This window comes from Myodes glareolus, chromosome 3, assembly GCF_982192425.1.
Source record: "Myodes glareolus chromosome 3, mMyoGla1.1, whole genome shotgun sequence".
Lineage (NCBI taxonomy): Eukaryota > Metazoa > Chordata > Mammalia > Rodentia > Cricetidae > Myodes > Myodes glareolus.
Window position 1 is genome coordinate 102,839,160 of NC_142028.1, and position 14,104 is coordinate 102,853,263.

Here is a 14,104-nt window from a genome sequence, read left to right on the forward strand (position 1 = left end):
GGAGAGGTGGGTGCTCGGGTGTCAGTGCTATCGCCGTGGAGTAGAGGGGGCATAGCTGTCCTTTGCTTTACTCTTCCATGGACTGAGTGTTGCCTTCTCCTATAGTAATTGGAGGCAGAGCCTTCACAGATAGACTCAGTGCTCTCACAGGAACAGGTATGAGGAAGCTTGCTTTCTTCCCATTGGCCCCACGTAAGGATACACAGCATGGGAGGACTTCACACATACTGGCTCCCAGATTCCAGAGCCGGAAAAAATCTTCTGTTGTTGAAGCCACCCTGTCTCCTGTATCTCTGTAATGGTAGCCCCAAATGATACTGTCCTCTCCTTTTTGCATGAGAGATCACCACAATATCAATTTACTGTATACAAACTGTATATACAGAAATCACTATATGCATAGATAAAACACAACTTCAAATACCAATGCCAAAAGAATATAATTATACCTGTGGGCTGGAAGGTATGTTCACTGTAAATATTTACAGACTAAAACATCTTTTCCAACATAGGAGCTCTGAGGTAGAGTAGAAGGCACTTTGTAAGATTTACATTTTTTAAAAATCTTTGAAGATTTATTTTTATTGATGTGTATGCATGTGGTGTTGTGTGTGCATGCACCCCATATGTATGGGTGTTCACAGAGGGCAGAAGATGGTATTAGATGCCCTAGAAGTAAAATTTCAAGTGGTTGTGAGCCACCTTCTGTGAATGCTGGGAACTGAACTCAGGTCCTTCACAAGGACAGAAAGTACTCTAAACTGTGGAACCACTTCTCCAGCCCCTCAACATTTTTTATGAATATAAAACTTAATATTCAAAACTTTTTGCACCTGATAAAACTCTTAGTGAGTCGAGTCAGCGTTTCTGAGAATAAGTCATTAAGAACCAACTGCAATAGCTCTAATAGACCACAAGCATAATTTTAAAAGTAATTCAATGACGAATTTACCCACAGATTGTCCCCACTTTCTGTAGTCTTATTTTTTCGGCATGTGACAGTAACTACCGAGGAGCTCCGTATGAACAGGCACGCGTGGCTCCCGGAGCTCCTGCTGGTCCGAATCGCTCTGCTGCATCACCAGCTTTCCCTTCCTCTGTCGCCCTTAGCAGGTGAAGATGCTGTAGTATCTACGCTCCCAGGGGAAGAAAGGCCCTCCAACTGCTACTGACACTACGACCACCCTTTTGCATCAGACCTTTTCAGAACAGAATTAACTGGGTCTGATTCAAGTTCATCTTCCACTTCCCTAGTCTGGCTTTTATCCCACAGCTCCACCCAAACAGTTCCCTTCGCGGTCACAGACGACTTCCAAGAGGCTAGATTGAACACTCAGTTCTCAACCTCCATCTTCATTATTTGACACAATGCTGGTCCCCTTCTTGGACCACTCTCTGTCCTTGGCTCTAGAGACGCAACACTCTCTTGCTTCTCCCCTATTACTGGTTGCTAGTTTTCTTCTCAAACTATATAACAATTGAAGCTCTTAGCACATTAGCATTTATATATTCCTGGGTAATACAGTAAGGACACCCCAGAGAACATCTGCTGGGAAACTCAAGGTCTGAGATAGGAAGATCGTCACAGTCATGAAGATGCCTTCATGTAAAAAGGAGAAGAGGAGTAATTCCAGACTACATATGAGGGGGAATGGCAATGCGTTGAGTGGAGAAACAGAATTTTTACTCAAAAGGACTAAAACAATTAGTTAAAGAAACAACGCTGAGGGGACCAAACCATTCCCACACTACACTACAAAAAAAAACAAAAAACAAAAAAAAAAAAACAAAAACCCAGAGATATATTAGTATAGTTAGCCCTCTGTACCTGTGAGTTCCAAGTCTATCAATATAATCAAACACAGCTTACAAATATTTGGGCAACATTATATCTGGACTGTACTCGTGTAGACTCTTGTCACTTTCCTGGAACATTAATAGTCCGCAAGGATAATCCAGGAATTAACTTTGTATAAGTTAGCAAAGTAATCTAGAGGTGATTTGTATGTAGGAGGATGTGCAGAGATTACATGTAAGCACTGTGCTGTGCATGTGAGACATGACCTTCAGTAGGTTTTGCTCTCTGAAGAGGATATTGGTAACAATCCTTTACAGATCCCGAGGAATGGGAATGCACACACACACATGAACACAAATGTATCTAGGGAGTAGGTGAATAAACCTATCGGGTCTTCCGAGTTCCCTCTGGCTCACACAAAAGGTAATGCAGTCAGCACGGAAGCATTTTAAGCATTTACTGTTCCCTTCATTGCTCACATCCTGTTACAACTTGTGCAGCCAAATGTCATGCTTACCAGAGCCAGGCTGTGCTTCGCTTGTACTGCACCTCCTCGGGTCCTTCTTTCCCATGCTGCAACTGCAGTTCCAGCTCCGCTATCCTTCCCTGCAAACCACACAAGAGGGATCAGCATGCAGAGCTGCTGGCTGAAAATTCCCTTGGAAACTGGCCACAAGTGGTTCTGAAGGCAATAGTAGACCTTGAAAATAAGTGAGTCACTCACATCCCTGCTCAGTGAATTTCCCCTGCATTCAGAAGGGGAAAGGCCTAAAGAGGCTGCAGGCTCGGCCAATTCAGTGCTTCATTTCAGGAGGCCTTTCAAAGAAGATCTGATGCTCACAGTCCCGTTTTAAAAGTCCCCATGGCAATGGGTAGCAACTGATAATATTAGATATGCAAAGACTGAGGTCTGGACAGCAGTGTCACGACAACACAGCAGGAGATTAATTAGGTGAGAATGCAAATCTTAAGATGCAGGTATTATGTAAAAAATGGTAACCACTAGTATTCATTAATACTTCTTGAATGAACTTATAAAAACACATACCAAACTTCTCAACTTCAGCCATGTAACAAAAATATAGTTAATATTGTTCCTTTAAGACCAACACCTTGCAATTTTAACCCTTTTGGTTTTTACTGTATTACTGCAATCAGGTATTTCACCTTTATTCCATTATCAATGACATTATCTAATGTAATTAAAACAGTAGTTTACTGATGGATTCTAACGTGGACAAGAGCTCAGATTTTATTAAGCATATAGAGCAATGCTTAGCTATTTCTAGAAGGTTTTGGGGCTGGAGAGATAGTGTGGAGTTGAAAAGCACTGATTGCTCTTCTAGAGGACCCAGATTTGATTCCCAGCACCTACATAGCAGCTCATAACCATCCACAATCCAGTTCCAATGGGATCTTGTGCCATCTTCTAGCCTACTGCATGCAAGTAGAACCCAAAACATGCAGGGAAAATCCCATACACATAAAATAATAAAACAGAACTTTTAATTGAAAAATAATAAAGTCATTTATTCTGACTATTTCATATCATTATAAATATCTTCAGTAGAGCGTCATCATTCTTGAGATACCCGTCATGGTTTAATTTGATTTCATTGTTTACTAATGAGGTTGAGTATCCTTTCAAGCATCTACTAACTCTGGATTCCTGTTCTGTCCAACTTTTTTAAAATTAAAAATTACATCCACGTGTATGTGTGTATCTGTGTAAATATATGTTATGTGTGTGTAGGTGCTCATCAAGGCTAGATGAGGGCATTATATTTTCCAGAGCTACAGTGAACAGCCAATTAGAACACTTAGTAGCTTACTGACTACTTAGTATCTGTTGTGCTTTGAAGGATAATACCCTCCAACAGCCAATCAGAACACTTCCTGGCAAAACAGCCTGGGAACAGCCAATCAGCTACCTGACATCACACACACACACACACACACACACACACACACACACACACAAGTGTGTGTATTTTGATCAGATACACTCCCACTATTAACCCCTGCTTCTTCCCCACAAGTTCCTCAGCTACTTTCATGTCTTCTGTGTGTCTCCCCCAGAGTGGGTGTGATCTGGGTAACTAAGTGGTGACTACACCACCAGTTGTCACTTTCCTATTGACTACTTAGTGTCCATGGTGCTTTTAATGATAATGCCCCCAACAGGCTCATATATTTGAATGCTTGGTTCTCAGTTGATGGAACTGTTTGGGATGGATTGAAAAGTATGCCTTGTTGGAGGAGGTGTGTCACTGAGGGAGGGCTCTGAGGTTTTAAAATTTTTCTTTTATAACTTACCTTGGTCATGGTGTTTAGCAATAGAAAAGTAACTAAAGACAGGGTCCTAAGGTATTCTCTCACAATAAAGTGTCAGAGATTGTCAAACTAAAAGATATTGCTAAGGTTTAACCTTTATAGTGAACTCCTAGGAAGGCAGGAAATGTAAAATCATTTTCATTTGGTTAAGGCAGAAAAACTGGGAACGAACATGCTGAAATAACCACCTGAACTGAGGTCTTTAGGTCATGCATAGATTCCAGTTAGTAATCCATCCATCCCTCTTACTTACTATCTGTAGACAATACAAAGAAGGGCTCGAGGATGCAATAAACAATTCTACCCAGTTTAGTCCACGTTAAAAAGAAGCAACAGACGCCAGGTATGTAGTTCTGTGACCGAACACACACTTAACACACACATGGCCCTGGGTCCAATCTCCCCCACCAAAATATACACAAAAGAAAAAATTCAAGTGCTCAGAAGTTAACTTATTACAGATCTTAGTTCACAATTACAGCGTTGATTTCAGATTGTTTAAAAGGTAGCTGACCAACTAAGGAAGTGTGTCCGCAATCAACCAGCCTTTATAACTCTCTCCTGTGTGACGTCATATGCTCTCAAAGAGACTTTTTCACAAAGCTGGAGGCCTGAACTTCCTCAGCGTCCAAAAAGAGCAATAAAATAAAGGAAAGAATAGAAACTTCCTCCAATCAGGTTGGTGAAGAGTCTATTAGAACACTCGCTAGCAAAACAGTAGGAGAACACCTGATCAGTCTGTCTCTGTATATTATACCTGGATGGGAAGAAATCCACTTACTTCCAGCATGTCCGAAAAACTGACATGCAATTTGAATCCCAAGTTCCTCTGGAAAACTTGGGTAAGTCGGAAGATGAATAAGCAGAAGGCACTAGCAGTATTCAGGTCTCAAACTATCCGTGTCTTACTACTATCCATGTCTAGGAACTAGTGTAGGACGAACCCCTTTCAGCCTGTCACCTAAGGTTAACCAAGGTTAACTAAGTCAAAGGCACCTCTAACTGATGGAGTTTAATGCTACCAAACCTGTCCAGCAGTAGACAAAAGTATCCATAGCTGCTGTAACTAACAGAAGACACCTCCAGGACACAAATTCATGTAATGGGTGAGGATCTCAACGTTCCTCCAGTTCACCTAGGATGCTGTAAGCTCCAAATGTAGTCAAATTCAGCAGCCAAGCCCATCAGTGCCTCTCATGCAACGGCGACAAACCTACAGCGCACTGAGGAGTTCTCCACTCGAGCCTTTCAGGCTCACCTTTTCACCAACTGTCGATGCAACAGGATGTAAAGAGGTCTTAAGTGGAAGCAAACAAATGCACACATCACTACGCCAGCAGAAGAGAATACTTGACCTACATTATTAAAAATAAAAAAGCTTCTCATAAATAGATTCGCCCTTTATTAGACTGGTACGAGAAGGCTGGCTCAGCAGGTGGGACACTTCCTCCCATCCTGACGACCTGAATTCAGTCCCTAGACCTGTACCTACTATTCTCCACATATGTACCATAGCATGCCTACACCCACATACACACATACACACACCAAATAATAAATGTAATAAGGAAATAAAATGATAGACCAACTTGTGTTGCTTACTACTATAACTGATGATGGTGCTAGGCAATCATATGAGGCTCTAGAATCAGAAGATTCTCGAATTAAATTCTATTTCACTCATTTACCAACTCTTGGCTTTGAGCTGTTTACTTTCCTAGTGGACCCTGCTTGTCCACCTATAATACCATTATACATGGGTTTAATAACATATACTTCATGGGGTTCTGTAAAGATGAATTGAAATGGTGTATGTTAAGTGTTAGTTACATAATAGTTATTTGATCAACAGTAACAGTTATGGAGAAAACAGAAACTTTTGTAAAGTGTGAACTATATCGCAATCCTGTTCAGCTTAGCCCTTCTTCCCCTTAAAGCAGTGGTTCTCAACCTCCTAACGCTGCAACCCTTTAACACAGTTCCTCACGCTGTGGTGACCCCACCATAACATTGTTTTCATTTCTCCTCCACAGCTGGGATTCTGCTACTGTTATGAATCATAATGTAAATAGTTTTGGAGACAGAAGTTTGCCAAAGGGGCCGTGATGCATAGGTTGGGAACCACTGCCTTAAGGCAGTATAAATTCTCAGCTGATTGCAGGAGTTGCTCACTTCCTTCTGTCCAGGTGTTTGCAGGATTTCATCCCTTCTGTAGTTAAGCATGGAGAATGCTGCAGTGAAACCGCTAAGGTGCCTGTAGCATTCTTGACTGGATGGGGCCTGGCTGGCAGGAAGGGCCTTCATTTTCTTCTGTAACCCACAAGCTCAGCACTGTGCCTGGCCAGGAAAAATTGCAAAGTGACTGAGGGAGACGTGAAGATGAAGTCTATGTCCTGCCTTGGAATCTCTCTCCTCATGAATAGAAACTGTCTGGTGGTATATGCTGAGGACACAGAAGCACACAGACTGAAGCGCATTCCTTTACCCAGGAACTAGTCAAAATATAAAGAGCACCCGAACTTGGGAGATGAAACACTGGGTAAATAACAGGGAGCCGGGGACCAGAATTCCCAAGTGTGGCTGCGGTTTTGCTGTGCAGATTACAGTGGGGACACTAAAACAATGGTGTTTAAACGGCTGCAGACTAAGCACCTTAGAAGGGCCTGGTCTTGAGGATGCAGAGACCCCGGCCCCTCCTCGGTTCTAAAGAGTCAGAAGTGCTACACTTTTATCAGTTCTAGGTTAAATACTTGCTCTGCTGCACCAAGGATTGAGATGGGAATTCGAGATGGGAACACAAAAGTCCAGAAACTCAGTCAGCCTTCCCTTCCGACCCATCCCCTGGCTCTCACTCTCTGGGCCTTACAGAGCTGACATACCTATAACACTATGATTCCTTAAACTCCATAAAAGTCTTCCTCTGAGCATGTCACTTAAGTAATCTCAACTCCCACCCCCAGCACACACCATTCTTAACAATGACTTTCCAGCCACAAAATAGAATTCAACCTTGCCCATTTGAATAGTTCTCCGCTAATAAAAACTGTATTTGACATTTAAAAACTACATTAACATTTGTAATCTTGGATTGAAAGTAGGCCAGTCGTGTGTGTTTTATATATCTGGAGAGCAACTGTTGTTTTAGACATAGATGACGGACAACAGCAAAGGAAGGCCTGAAGGAATAAAGACAAGTGCAGGTACCAGACAACAGTCTGTCCTGCCTATGGGGTGTGCTACGGTGAGGGTGGCCTAGAGACTGAGGGAGTCCCCAACCCATGCCAGGACAGTGTGCCCACCCCTGACGTTGCCTGGAGCACCAAGACCCACAGGTTGAATGGCCGAGAGACCTAGGACAGAACCAAACACGGCTGGAGGCAAAAATAAAATAAAATAATAAAAAAAGTCCATGTAATGATCCCTAACAATATTCTGCTACACTCATAGATTGGTGGCTAGCCAACCGTCATCAGAGAGGCTTCCTCCAGGAAGGGGTGGAAACAGATGCAGACTCAGCCAAAACCAGGAGGAGCTCGAGGGATCCTCACAGAGACTGCACTGACAGCGAGGGAACCTGCGTGGACTGACCTAGGCCATCTGCACAATGTTACAGTCCTGGAGCTTGGTCCTCTGTGGGACTCCTAACAGTGAGAGGAGGGCTGTCTCCCACTCTTCTGTTGGCTTTTGGGAGCCTGTTCCTCAGACTGGGTCTCCTTGCCCAGTCTTAGTACACGGGGAGATGACTAGGCTTTACTGCAACTTGACTTGCCATGTTTTGCTGATATCCATGGAAGGCCTGCCGTTTCCAGAACAGAAACAGAGGAGTGGGTTGGGGGTGGGGACAAGGTGGGTACTGGAAGAAAAGGAAGGAGGGGAAACTGCAGTCGGGATACAAAATTAATTAATTAATTATTAATTAATTAAAAATCAATATGATAAGAGCTTCAAAAAAAGAAAAACAGGGCTACCAATGTGAGAGGAGAGGAGCCTATAATCCAGTGAGGGATAGGAGATAAGTACACCAAGTACCTTCCCCCAACTAATCTAAAGAACAAGAGCATATGGGGAAGGGCAGCCTCTGAGGCAGAAAGGAACAGTATGTATGAAAGCTAGGACATCAGGGATATCTGCCGATGTTCGGAAAACAAAAATCTGGAAAAGCTGAAATATGAATGTCTGGGAGAAGGGTCAAGAGATGAGGCAAAAGATACAGGCAGGCTCAGCATAGAGACAAGACGCGGAGCTCAGTGTGGGACAGTCACGCTGGATACTCAGAAGGCCAAAAGGACAGAAGAGAGTAGAACTTAGAAGGGAGGTCTGAGTGGGACACACAAACGTGGGAATAGTCACATGTGAATTTAAGTGCAACTATACATAAGCCTTACTTTTCTTTTACTTAACATACTATTTGTATTAATTTTTGAGACACCCATACTATATATTCAGAACATACTCACTCGCAGCTTCTCCCCCTTACTCTTCCGGTTCTACCCCTCACCACTTCCTCCCCTTCCTTATCTTAGCTTTGGCTGATATACTCATGAGAGAGGGGCCATCCACTGGAGCCTGGTCACATATCAGGGGCTGCACCCTTAAATAAAACTGCCTCTCCTTCCCCCACATGCCATCAACTATCAACAGCTTCTCTGCTGGAAATGACCCCCCTCCTCTCCATGCGGGAATGTCGCCTGGCGTCCAGACAACAGACAATGGCAGCTGCTGTCCTCTCCTGAGTGACAGCCAGTGCTGTCGGTCCTCTGCTTTCACTGTGCTCCCTCCAGTCTCTGAAGGGAACGTGTGCACGAGACAGACAGAAGTACCAAGCCTTACATTTCTTCTTCTTGTTGTTGTTGTTTTGTTTTGCTATTTCAAAACAGAGTTTCTCTGTGAAACAGTCCTGACTGTCCTGGAATTCACTCTGTAGGCCAGGATGGCCGTGAACTCACAGAGATCCGCCTGCCTCTGCCTCCCGAGTGCTGGGATTAAAGGCCTGTGCTATTACTGCCCTGTGTCTTACACTTCTTATGAACAAAAGGAACCATGGCATTTTTGATAGTGCTAGTGCTATTTTCCCAAGTGCTTTTATACTTTTTCAACACGATTCTCTGGGCAGAACAATCTCTGCCTTCGGGAGATCAGCTGAGCCATTTGCAAAACAACATCCAACTGGGCTTGCTGGACACTGATGTTCCTTGATAGGAGGAGAAGGGGGAAGGTCATGGAACTCACACCTGAGTATTCAACTACTCCTTCCAACCAGGTGTGAGCAATATTGCTTTAATAGTACAGGCTTTTGGGGTGTCAGGGAGAAGCTAAAGGATAAAAGTCAGAGAAGCTTAGGGGAAAGGGGGCTTCATCTATTCAGCTACGAGGAAATTATCATTCATGCAGGGAAACGATTTCTGGGGAGGCTGCTTTGAAATCACCCCATTCATATCAATAAGTCACACCCATGCTTTGTAAATAAGCCCAATGAACTCATTTGTTTTCTAGGGGGACTTTAGAGCAGTTAAACCTTGGTTTTTCACTGGGACCATAGAAGCATGCAGGGGTAGATGCTGTGTAGTCAACCCCAGAGTACAGACACATTGTTACAAAATCAGTGAGGAGGAGGACATGCTGTCCCACAAAGCACACCCCTTGTATACTGACCTGTAAAACAGCATGGTATGCTCGAGTCATATACGCTAGCCAGGCCTGTGGAAGAAAGAGTGCACGGTGCCATTCTGACGGCTGGACATGGACCTGTGGGAAAGATGAGCAGAAGCACATTAGACTATACAGAACTCAGAATGAAATGAAAACACCAGTTCTTCTTTCCTTTATGTAAATGGTTTGTTCTCTAAAACAAATCGAGTTAGCTCAGGATTGAAACCATGGCTAATATCTTTTCAATATTCCCAGTTGAACAGAATTTGGAATTTTGTAGAGACAAAATAAAGGAAGCCTGGAATTTTCTAAATTAAAGCAAATGAAACCCTGCAATAATAACAAGTTAAGATGTATTTGTAATACAAATCCTTCTCTGAAAAGCAGGGGAAAAGGCTATAAAACCTCTTGCCAAAGACAGGGAGCAGAGTACTGTCTAACAACCCCCCTAGAAATATTAAATAAAAATAAATATTACTCATAGCTTGGACTTCAAATCTGACCAGTTCTGAATAAACATAAACTTCCAAAAGAAACCGCACTGTGTAGAAACTATGGTGGGAAGGGCATACAGATGAGATGGCACACGTTGTGTGCAGCGCTGGACGGCTGCCCTTTCATCGTTGTGGGTATACAAGAGAAAAACGGTATGTGTCAACAGTGAGATCTACTGAGCAGAGCCCAGGCGAAGCATGTGGCTTGGACAGTCATTTCTGTTTCTCTCTATTAGTGCACAGCATTGCAACACATCTTCCCAGAGTCTGTGCCTGTTCAAGATGACTTAGGAGAAACAGCTACAGTGTGTCACAGCTCGTGCATCCCTAAACACATCAATCACACTCTCATCCATGTTTCCAAACTCTTACCCACCTCCCTACACATGAGAAAGGGAGAGGCTTGTATATAATTATGACAGAATTACAGTAACTTGTGCTTCAGAACAGTTCCCAGTTTTCTGAGAGTATTTTCAAGAGCCTTTCGACAGGAGAGACAGCACAGCTGAATACAGCCAGTAGTCATGGCCTCTGGGTGTGCTACATTCTCATCCTAGTGAGAGACTACTATGCAAGGTACTGTGGATGACGATCACGCACTCCACAAGAACCTTACTTGCTGGCAGGAGAGCCAGAAAGGGGCATAAGCAGACTGCATGGAGGGACTGTAAAGACTCTATAGGACATGGGACAGACAAGAACAATGAGATTAATTATGACTTTTGGAACAATGGGAGATTAATTCTGACTTTTGCCTATCACTTCTGGTATCATTGCTGTTCTTTTTTTCAAACATTAGATATTTAAACAGCATAATATAGATACTGAGATCATGAAGTGAACTGGAAAAAATTATAAAGACATTTTTCTGACTGAATATTTATACTGAGTATTTTGTTGGGTGTTTACCAACAAAAGGAATGAGCCCTCCAGTCCTGTTTGTTCTTAGACTATCCAGAAAGCAAACAGTAACCTAGACAACATATCCAGCCGGGAAGGAGGCCCTCAGTTTTCATCCTTGCTCTCTGTTTCCAAATGCTTTTCCCTTTCTCCTAAGAATTATGTTCTCTAGTCATAACGTATATTATCATTAGCCCTTATTTTGCTACCCAGAATTAATAGAAACAATATTCAAATAATGTAACTTGAAATTGTCTTACTTAAGAAATCCAAAATATTTTCAAATTCCCCTGCCACATAATCCATGGGTATCACTGTACTAAGAGCTCGTGTCAGCCCCAGCACACTGAAAGAAGGAACACTGAATCCTTTGCAAAGACAGTAGTCTCAATTTCTTCTTAGTACTGAGTTTGAAAAGGGAACAGATTCTAGGAAAAATACACATGTAAAAGAACAAATGGACTGGTGAGCTTAAAAAAGAAAGCCATTCATGCCAAGAAACCCCTCGGAACGGGGCTGTCAGCAGAAGACCCAACTAATCCTGTGGTTCAGGCCACACAGAGTATCAGTGTCAGAGCTCACTGGCCTAGATTCCACCCTGATGCTCCATGTTTTGCGGAATTATATTTCCATCTTACTGTGCCCTGGGATTAGCCCTGGAGCGAGTAGACATCTTTAAAAGCACTCTTTAGTGTTCCCTCGGTAAAGAGACTTGGGGAAACAGTGTGCTGATAACCAGGCCCTTTTCATTTGTGTCTCAGGCCAAAAGGCTTTCCATAACCTTTAGGAAGCTATTTCAATCCAATATGTAGTTACTGAATTGCCTATTTTTGAGGTTGAAGTTGCTAGCCTGAAAAATAAACTCAGTTGGCATTTGTGAAGTATGAAAATTATGTCTAATTTGCTAGACCTGTTAGAAATCTTCAGAAAATCTAGTCAACAAAATAGTAAATAATTATGAAGTTGCAAACCTAGTTAGTTACCCAGCAGTTAATAAAGCAGGGTCAGTAATAGTTGTGTCACTGACACAACTAACACGAGAAACTTAGTTTTTCCTATAACTAGTCATAGTTATACAGTGACAACTGTGTGAGGGACTGCCTGGGCACACAGGTCCTCTGTCTTCAGAGTCAGAGGAAAGTCTCCATATGTATAAAGTGGTAGTATGATGAAACATCATTTATACAACTGAAAACGGAGCCAGACAAACAAAATGTAAAGGGAAGATGTATGTTAAAGAAATAAGGGTGAGGGCTGGTGCATGCTTCAAGGTTAGCAGAGTGCTCATGGTAGATCTCACTGGGAGGGTCAAGTCTGAGTGAAAATTTCCCGGTTGTGAGGATATGCATGCTAAAGGGAATGTGAAAGGTTCAGCTACTGGGAAAGTTTGATAGTTTCTCAGAATACTAAACATAACAATATTATATGACTAAACAGTTCTACTTCTAGATAGAGACCACAATTGATTCAAACAAGAATTTGTAAATAAAAGTCTGTACCAGCATGTTCACAAAAGCAAAAAAAAAAGAAAAAAGAAAAAAAAAGAAATAAAGTAACCTAAATATCCACCCATGGATCAATAAATAATATCAGCCAAATAAAGTCTTATTGCATGCTGAAAGAATAATCTGTAGTAGATAAACCCTTAAAACATAAAAACCAAGAGGAGGCAGACACAAAAGATCACATTATAGGATTCCACCTATACGCAATAACCAGAATGAGCAAACCAATGGACAAAAAGCAGATCAGTGGTTGCTGGCAGTAGAGAGTAAGACAGAGAGAGAAGACAGGAAAAGTGGGAAGGGACTGTTTAATGGGAACATGGCTCATTAGGAATTGTTTCAAATATTCTTGAGCAATAGAAAGGGAAGGGTTGCACAACACTGTTGCCTGTTAAGAGGTAGTGAATTTGAAACTGTAGCACGGCTAACACACGCTCTGTCATCTCAGTATAAAGCAAACCAACAACAACAAAACCAGACAACATCTCAAAGGCCACATACAGGCACAGGGCTGACCTGTGTGAGAAAGCCAAAAGACCAGAATAGCAAGAGTGGACAAGCTGAGAACGAGGAACACAGAAAGGAAAGCCCTGGTGGACCAATAGGGGACCCGGGAGTCCAGACTCCTCTAGGTCTCTTTTCACAACATGCATTCATTCTTAGTTAAAGCTGAGCCATTTCCATTCTCCAGTGTGAGAGGAACCAGGAGATCTCATTACATTGTACAAAGACCTTGCTGACTACCGAGCTGAAAACAGACGGACAAAGCTCAGAGCAGGAAAGTCTTGCAGAGGCTTCCACCGTCATCCAGGTAAGAGAAAACAAACTGAAAACAGTGTCTGTGACGCTGTAGAGTAATGGCTCCCACTCAGCTATGCCATTTGCCACCCCACTTCTGATACCATGTTAAACATCTGAGTCAGAAAATCAAGATGACTTGCCTAGACACAGTGAGGAAAATTGTTGGGACTGGGAGTCAGCTCTTGGACACTGTAGTTGGTCCCTTGTGCATTGTAAGCTCTAACTTTACTTCAACAGAGATAGAAAAGGGAACAATAGTTAGGTAAAGGCGACAGATTTGATTATGAAGAGTAAGAAGGCACGTTTTAGGATGCTAGGCTAATTCTCATCTTGAGTGATGCTGCTTACAGAAATATGTGTACCTGCCAAAATGCATAGAGTATACACTAACAGGGAGGAAATCTACATCAAGTTAAAGCTCAATAAAAATATCGTTTGCATCTATTAACACATTACAGGGTATCTCATAAATATGAATAACAATATGCACAATTTTTATATTTTAATGAATTAGTTAAATTATTTTTAATTAAAAAAATCAAAAGTAGCTTAAAACCATGGATTTTAGAATATGTTTCTCAGATTCTCACCCTCAACTACTTCTTACACTCAGCTGGCTTGTT

General features: G+C 42.3%; 1 protein-coding gene across 1 annotated transcript in view; it reads right to left on the reverse strand.

Annotated features, from left to right (window-relative positions):
* Focad (focadhesin) overlaps positions 1-14,104 on the reverse strand; it is a 297,602-nt gene that overhangs the window by 62,918 nt on the left and 220,580 nt on the right. The window contains exons 22-23 of the mRNA XM_087904862.1: positions 9,785-9,877; positions 2,316-2,404 (exon numbers count right to left, since the gene is read on the reverse strand). Of these exons, the coding sequence (XP_087760988.1) occupies positions 2,316-2,404; positions 9,785-9,877 (182 nt within the window). The remainder of the gene's footprint in view (positions 1-2,315; positions 2,405-9,784; positions 9,878-14,104) is intronic.